The 8,424-nt window shown below is 50.2% G+C and overlaps 1 protein-coding gene across 1 annotated transcript in view; it reads right to left on the bottom strand.

The window, feature by feature from the left end:
* Positions 1-6: 6 nt before the first annotated feature.
* The window catches only part of SYTL3 (synaptotagmin-like 3), a 37,821-nt gene continuing 29,403 nt past the window's right edge, over positions 7-8,424 (bottom strand). Inside the window, exons 8-10 of the mRNA XM_014545070.1 lie at positions 6,448-6,626; positions 2,232-2,334; positions 7-232 (exon numbers count right to left, since the gene is read on the bottom strand). Of these exons, the coding sequence (XP_014400556.1) occupies positions 59-232; positions 2,232-2,334; positions 6,448-6,626 (456 nt within the window). The 3' untranslated portion in view covers positions 7-58. The remainder of the gene's footprint in view (positions 233-2,231; positions 2,335-6,447; positions 6,627-8,424) is intronic.

Raw genomic sequence — 8,424 nt, 5'->3', positions numbered from 1 at the left:
TTCTTGGATCCCTCGGAAAAGCGCTCCGGTGGGAGGGGGCCCCAGTCCCGACCAGACATCACTTGGCCCGCAGCGGGTGCCAGCGCAGGGACCGTGTGGTGCTGTCTTCAAAGTCCCACGTGGCCAGAGGGATGATCACTTCTCCAAGGAACACCCTCCGGGTGAGCGTGCCCATGTGCCACACGGACACCTGCAGCCGCCGGGTCGCCAGCTGGGCGAGCTCCACCTGGTACTGCGGACAGAACAGAGAGGTCAGCCTGCGCTCCAGGGCTGCACGCCCAGGGCCCAGGGCCTCCCTTCAGTGCGGAGTGGATGTCCAGGAAGAGGCGGGGAGTGGGCTCCCTCGCCCCCGCCCCCCCTGCACCACCCCGCCGCTTAGGACACTGCCTGTGCGCGGACTGGGAATCAGACCTGCAACCTGGGCGCACTGGGACGCTGCTCCCACCACCTGTGCACGCGGCCAGGGCGAACGCTGTGCCACACGGACAGCTGCAGCCGCCTCAACTTCTAGTACAGTGATGGCGAACCTATGACACGCGTGTCAGAGGTGACACGGGAACTCATTTTTTTGGTTGATTTTTCTTTGTTAAATGGCACTTAAATATATAAAATAAATATCAAAAATATAAGTCTTTGTTTTACTATGGTTGCAAATATCAAAAAATTTCTATATGTGACACGGCACCAGAGTTAAGTTAGGGTTTTTCAAAATGCTGACACGCCGAGCTCAAAAGGTTCGCCATCACTGCTCTAGAGCCTCAGTTGTCATGGGCACCTTCCTCAAAACTGGCGCAAGGCGGCTCCTACACCCCGGATCTGGCCCCTGGCCCCAGTAATTGGAAATACTGATTTCTGCAGAACTCTTCATGATCTCTCAGCTTCTCCACGCATTTCTGTAAAGACTGTGTCAGGATGCTCTGAATTAGACTAGATTAGGGACACTGATTCTTTTCAATGTCCCCGGGAAGCTTTCCGGCACCACCGGAACATTCACAATATGCTGGGTAAAACCAACACATAAAACGTTAGGTGATTCTCTGAGATTCTGCGTGCATTTTAAACAAGTTAAACTTTAAAAATCAAATGATACAATTAAATATGTATCTAAAATGTAGTCCATCCTCAATTTGATATCATTTCATAAAATGTAAAATACGCGTCTACCTCTCTCTAGCAAAAAACACCTTAGTGAAACGGAGAAGCAGTTTTAGGCGTTGACTTGGGAATGTGTGAGGAGATAGATCTTTGCAGAGCCATCTGAAGACCAGTCTCCTGGGATTGGCTAGGAGCGGTCAGGCAGCCCCGCCCACACCTGCTGAGTCACAGCCTGCTTTTCTCTGCAGTCCCTTGGGGACCCCTGTGCACATCAGTTTTGAGAAGGACGGCTAGTCCACTGTGGGTTCAATAAGCCTCAGTTTCCCCATTGGTAGGTGGGAGTCTAACCCTTAGCTCAGGGGGTACATAAAGCACATGGCCACAGCAGGGGCACAGAAAGCAGCAGCATGAATATTTAACAGACGGGACTGTGCCAGCTGCCGGATGGCCCCCGCTGGGAGTTGACAAATGCCCCTTCTCAGCAGGAAGCCAAGCCAAGCCCTCCCCTTCCCAGTCCTGGCACCCGGGTCCCGGGGTTTCTCGGCCTCCACGGATACTTTCTGTGAGTCTGGCCTGTCCTTCCGGTGCGGGGCCTCCCACACTTAACCTGCGTGCCTCACACATCACCCCTCTCCCTCCTCAACCCCGTTGTGAGGAGTCTCCCCCACCCCTGCCCTAAACACAAATCATGTTAGCACCGAGGAAGGTGAAAACCCAAACAACTTCTCTATAAGTGTTGTTTCTTAAAAGAAGAAGAATCCTGGGTTTCCAGATATTGCAATAACGGGGCACTTTTGTAGCCGGTGAGCCGGTCGCTGAGGGTACAGGCGCCGGCCTGCGAACGCTCTGAGAGTTACAGAAACTCGCCAGGACGACCTGGTTGAAGGCTCAGGGGCAGCATGTTCTTTTCCACCATTTTCTCGGAATCATTCACGGACAGTCCCGAGGACTCTGCCCTTCTCCCGCCCAGGCTGCAGGGTGACCCAGCCGTGCCCCGACTGCCAGCCCCGCGGGCATCCGCAGTGTCTGCACTCCTGTTCCACTGACTCAGGGTGTGGAGGAGCCGTGGTGGACTCTGGCCCTGCGCCCGCCCAGGGCGGGGAGACCCCGCAGGGGAGCGTCTGTCCAGGGAGTACCTTCAAGGTCTCCTGGAAGGTCGGGTCCACCGTGTTCCTCTGGACGCCTGTCTTGCGTTTGCCCTGGGCCGACCTGTCAGGCAGCAGGTAGGTCTTCACGTACCTGGAGGAGACAGGGCGGGTGAGGCTGGGGGTGGGTGAGGCTGAGGGTGAGGCTGGGCGAGGCGGGAGCGGGGAGTCTTTGCCCTGCCTGCTGCTGAGTTGGGCGTTGGTAGGAAGGGTCAGGGGCCACCACGGACAGTGAGCAATGCCATGCTGGGGACGCCGCTTCTGTTTACACAGTCTGCGGCCATCGCCCCTGGAATGGGTCTGGGTGGGTGCCACCTGCCAGGCTCTGGGGAGGGGGGGCTCCAGGGGGGCAAACTCCTGGACTCTGAATGCAGAGGCCACGAGCCAATTGTCCTCCCCCACCTGTCACTCCATCCAACCCCCCGCCCCACAGAAAAGTGGGAATGGGAAGTGTGTGCCTTACACTTGGCTCTTCCCTTGCCTGTCCTCCAGCCTGTACTCCTGACTTGCGGACCAGCCCTCTGCGGACTCGGGGCTGCAGCGTAGCTGGCGGGCAGCATGACAGGCCACCTCCACCAGCCCTCTGCCCCCCCTGAAACCCTGTTCTAGGCCGGTCCCTCTACCCAGGTCCGGAACTTTCCTCCCTGCCTCCTCTGGCAGCTTTGTCCATTGCAATGACCCCCCTTGACCAGGCACCTATTCGCACAGGCTAGGAACAGGCTCAACTTCCCCAAAGCAAAGAGCAGTCGCCCTCCCTTCATCGGGGTCCCCCTGGAGCTCCAGGCTCCGCCTCTTCTTCCCTGTCAATCAGAGTTCTTGGGAAAGTACTCCAGGTCGCGGGCACCGATCCTCACTGTTCACTTTTAACTTGCCGATCATCATCACATCCCACACACATGGAAGGGGGTGTACGAGACACACCTGCACAGCTTAAAGGACCGAAACAAAATCACACCCATGCATCTGACTGGCTTATGATGTTCAGTCCTGTTTCCTCACTTTTTTTCTGGCAGGTTATTCTGTTACTGAGAGTGGAGGATGGACATCTCCGAGGATTATTGTGGAACCGTCCATTTCTCCCTTCAACTCTGTCAGTTTTTTGCTTCATATGTCTTGATGGGCTGTTATTAGGTGCATAGACATTTATATTTTTTATATCTTCTTGCTGTATTACACCTTTTATTAGTATACTAGAGGCCCAGTGCACGAATTCGTGCACCCGTGGGGTCCCTCGGCCTGGCCTGCGGGATCGGGCCAAAACCGGCTCTCTGACATCCCCCAAGGGGTCCCGGATTGTGAGAGGGTGCAGGCCAGGCCGAGGGACCCCACTGGTGCACAATCGGGACCGGGGAGGGATGTGGGAGGTTGGCCAGCTGGGGAGGGACCGTGGGAGGGCTCCAGGGCATGTCCAGCCCCTCTCGCTCAGTCCCAATTGGCCGGACCCCAGCAGCAAGCTAACCTACCGGTCGGAGCATCTGCCCGTTGGTGGTCAGTGCACATCATAGCGAGCGGTTGAGCGGCCTTAGCGTATCATTAGCATATTATGCTTTGATTGGTTGAACAGACAACCGGACAACCGGATCCTTAGCATATTAGGTTTTTATTATATAGGATAATGTCCTTTATCTTTTGTAACCTTGTTGATTTAACTTTGTTTGATACTAGTATAGCCACCCCTGTTCTCTTTTAGTTACTATCTGCATGGAATATCTTTTATTTGTTGGATCTACAGTGAGTCTCTTATAGATGACATATGGTTGGATCCTATGTTTTTACCCATTCTGCCAATTTCTGTCTTTTGATTGGAGAGTCTGATTCATGTACATGTAAAGAAATTACTAACAAGGAGGTACTTATTATATACTAAAGGCCCAGTGCATGGATTTGTGCACCAGTGGGGTCCCTCGGCCTGGCCGTTGGGGATCAGGCCAAAACCAGCTCTCTAACATCCCCCAACAGGGTCCCAGATTGCGAGAAGGCAGTTCTTGGGTGACGCACCCCAGAATTGGGCTCCCTCCTCTCTGGTTCTGGGTGTATCATCTGAGAACCGCAGCTGCCAAGTCATCGCAGCTCAGCAGCTCCTGCATTGAGTGTCTGCCCCCTGGTGGTCAGTGTGTGTCATAGCTACTGTCACAGCATTCCCGCGCCCCCCCCCGCCCCCCACCGGTCATTGCGCGTCATAGCTACCGATGGGACAGTCGAACAGTCGGATGCTCGCTTAGGCTTTTATATATATAGATTAGCACTTTGAATACATTGGCCTGCTGGCCTGTCAAGTTTCTGATGAGAAATCTGCTGAAGATCTTGAGGATTTGCTTCTCTCTTGCTGCTTTCAAGATTCTCTTTGTCGTTCAAGAGTTTGTTAATACTATGTCTCAGGGTGAGTCACTTTGAGTTCATCTTACTTGGAGTTCAGTGGGCTTCTTTGATGTTTATATTCATGAATTTCATCAAATTTGGGAAGTTTTTAGCTACTTATTCAAATATTCTCTCTGCCCCTTGCTCTCTCTTCTCCTTCTGAGACTCCCTCATGCGATGTTATCCACTTGATGGTGGCCCTCAGGTCCCTTAGGTTCTGTTTGCTTTTCTTCCATCTTTTTTCTTTCTTTTCCTCAAACCCAGTAATTTCTGTTGACCTTTCTTCAAATTTATTGCTCTCTTCTTCCATCTGCTCATATCTGCCTTCAAATCTCACCAGTGAATTTTTCATTTGGAGTTTTCAGCTGCAGAATTTCTTTTTGGTTTCTATTTAGGTTCTCTCTCTCTCTTTATTGATATTTCTACTTTGTTCACACATCATTTTCTTGACTTCCTCCACATCTCCTTCTAGTTCTTTGAGCATCTTTAAGATAATGTTGTAAAGTCTTTGTTTAGTAAGCCTGTCATCAGATCTTTTTTAGGGTCAGTTTCTGTTAATTTATTATTTCCCTTTGAATGAGCCATACTTTCCTGTTTATTTATATGTCTTGTTATTTTTGTTGAATACTGGACATTTGTGTCTAATAATGTGTTAACTCTGGAAATCAGATTCTCCCCCTTCCCAAGGCTGTCTGTCTTTTGTTATTTTGTTTATTGCTCCTGCGCCAAAGATAAGCCTGAGATGTAAACTCAGGCTTTTTTTCTGAGCCTGTACCTTTCCCTGAGCATGCATGTTTATTTTCTAATTTTTCTTGTGATGCAGTTACTTGTGAATGTCCTAGTCTGTAGTGTCTGGCTAACAAGAGGGGAAAAAAAGAAAAATGAAAAAGGGAGACCACTAAGGGCACTGGCCCTTACAAACCCTGGAAGTTACATCAGCCAGAGGGGGAGATAGTGCACCTCTGGGAGGAGATGAAGCAACAATGGCCGTATGCCTCTCTGTCTGCACCTCTGTGGTCAGAAGCAGCAACCAGCAATCAGAGAACAGATCCCTGATCTCTGGAGGACAGGACCCTTTCGCCCACCCTGGCTCCCGAAAGCGGAGTGCAAGCTGCTCTAGGAACACGTGCGCAGCTGCCCGCCACGGGGTTGGAGGTGGAGGATGGGTAGCTGCTACTGCGCTGAGAGCTGGCATTGACTGAGGCGAACTCCAGTTAACCATGGAAGCCTTCTGCTGCAAGGTGCAAGCCTTCAAAGACTCCAGTTACACAACAGTTGCATCAGACAGATCCTGCCAGTGCAGTTATTGTCTGTGTGGGGAGAGGGATTCCCGACGCTTCCCACCCGGCCATCGTTCAGATGACAGGAAGTTCAGGGACGGGAAGCCCTGAGCGGCTGATGGTACATAAATAGTTGCTAATCTTTGTTATTCATCAAGGAAATGCATGTTAAAATAACGTGACACCATTTCATATCTATCAGTCGGAGAGAAATGTAATCTGCTTACAGATTGTGTGAGACAGGATTTTACTTTTATTTTTCCTATATGGAAAGTCAAATTTTCCAACACCATTTATGCATTGATTTCTAGTAGCCCCTTGACGGTGTGACTTCCCGTAGACGCTCAGGTCTGTGTCTGGACTTCTGATTCTGCTCTACCAACCTGCTTATCTGGCCTCCCACCAACACACTGTCGGAGCGACTGGAACTTTACAGTGGCTCTCGACGTGTGTCTTTTTACCTTTTGTTCTTTTCATTACAATTGTGTTGGCTATTTTGGACTTTCCATGTAAACTTCAGAATTAATATGCCCGTCATCTTACGTCAAAACGCAGACAAAGGAACTCACGGGTTGCACTTCTTCTTCCTCTCCTCTCCGTAAGCAAGGTTCTTGCAGGCCTGGATGCGTATTTCCAAAGAACGGGTTTCGAAGCAATAGCGAATGGCAAATTCTATCTCTCCAGTGACATCAGCGTTGTCGAAATTGCCAATCTCCGTGCACGTGCTATTAACGCTGATTAAACTTCCCTGAAATAAAAATGAGAGAGAAAATAAATTACCTCACAGTTCATCAATTCTTTCGCAGTTCTGATTTCAAGATTCCAGGTAAATCGAGATTCACACGGAGCATGCATCCTGACTCACATGAAGTTAACGGCTAGAGTTTGTTCTCTGCCAAAATAAGTCACCGCAGATTCTGTTCGAAGGGGATGGGGAACCCTCAGAAGCTCCTGTCCTGCCCAGATCTGGTCTTTGCCTAGCAACCAAGGTTACAGAGTCTTATTCTTTAACACAAATCATGGGGGCTAAAGCGGACTATCTCCTGTGTGATTCTGCAAAGATAACTCTCAGAGGACAGATAATGTGTCCGCGGCAGGAACGAGACAGAGATCTGGGTGCACCTGCTGGTTCTGCCACTCATTAGCCGTGTCAAAGTCCGAATGGAAAAATTAATACTGGTCTCCCAGGGTTGTGGCAAGGATGAGTGGAACACAGTATGGAAGGTATGCAGTCGAAGACAACCATCCATGTTTGCATTCTTTTGGGCACCTACATGAACACCAAACCCCATCCTACGTTAGAGCCCTGGGAGCTGAGACGATGTAGGTGAGCTGCATGGAATGGGACGCCTGTGCCTAGAAGACAAAGCAAACTGCCTAATCACCACTGCATGTGCTTAGATACTTGCCGCCCTTTGCATGCGGCCAGTCTCAGCGCTGACTCTGAGACAGGGAGCTCTAATGCAGTGGTTCTCAACCTTGGCTGCACATTAGAATCACCTGGGAATCTTTTTAAAATCCTGATTTCTGGGCCTCATCCTCCGGAAATTCTGTTTCTTTGTTATGGGGTGGGGCCACAACATTAGTAACAAAGAAACAGAATTTCCGGAGGATGAGGCCCAGAAATCAGGATTTTAAAAAGATTCCCAGGTGATTCTAATGTGCAGCCAAGGTTGAGAACCACTGATCTAGAGATATAGTATTTCCAAAGGTAGCTTAAATAATAGATCCATTACAGATCATTTCACTTCCACGCTTTGCTCCGAGGGCAGGTTCCTGCCTGAAACCTCGCCCTCCAGGAAACAGCTGGGGGAGGGCGAAGCCGTTTCCAAGATGACCCCTGCAGGACTGACTTCCTTCAGGTTGGTCACGCTTCTGGCTGTGATGTTACACCCAGGGTTTTTATATAAGTAGACAAGGTACAAAACTGCCATTCCCCCAGAACAATATCTCAATCCATTGACATTTTGCTTCCTGACAGTAAACTCATAAAAATTCTCATGAGGTTGGAATGATTCTTACATTGATGGAACCCAGTTTCAGATAAATCTCATTATTGCTGGATTAAACTGTAACTGTGGTGGCAACAGGAATGGCACCACATGTCTCACTTGGCTCAGACCAAATGTGGGTTTAGCAACATGGGTATTTGGCTTCTGGCTAGAAAACAATTCAGAGCAAGACCCAAAGAGTAAGAGAACATTTACTGGGTAAATTACAGAGGTAGGACAAGTAAGTCTTAGAGGAAATGGGTTTAGGAAATGAGTTATGGAGGTAAAAGAATTGCCCTTGGAGCTTGGGAGCACAAGCTAATGGTAAGCTGCCTGGGGGAGGAGGAGAAGGAGGGGAAGGGGAAGGTACAGGTGTGCTCCAGGGAGGGAGAGCGCACTGGGTCCTCCTTCCTAAAGGTTTTAAGGGTGGAGATTTCAGGGGAGGTCCCAGGGGAAGAGCTGAATGGAATATTCTGTAGCTTTCCAGGTGTGTCCATTCAGGGATGTGGCCTCCACTGATGGATTGGCCGGCACCAGGACAGGGGTCATTATTCA

Source organism: Myotis brandtii, unplaced genomic scaffold (genome assembly GCF_000412655.1).
Source record: "Myotis brandtii unplaced genomic scaffold, ASM41265v1 scaffold395, whole genome shotgun sequence".
Lineage (NCBI taxonomy): Eukaryota > Metazoa > Chordata > Mammalia > Chiroptera > Vespertilionidae > Myotis > Myotis brandtii.
Note: the sequence above shows the minus strand (reverse complement) of the source record. Positions and strands in the feature narration are given on the sequence as shown.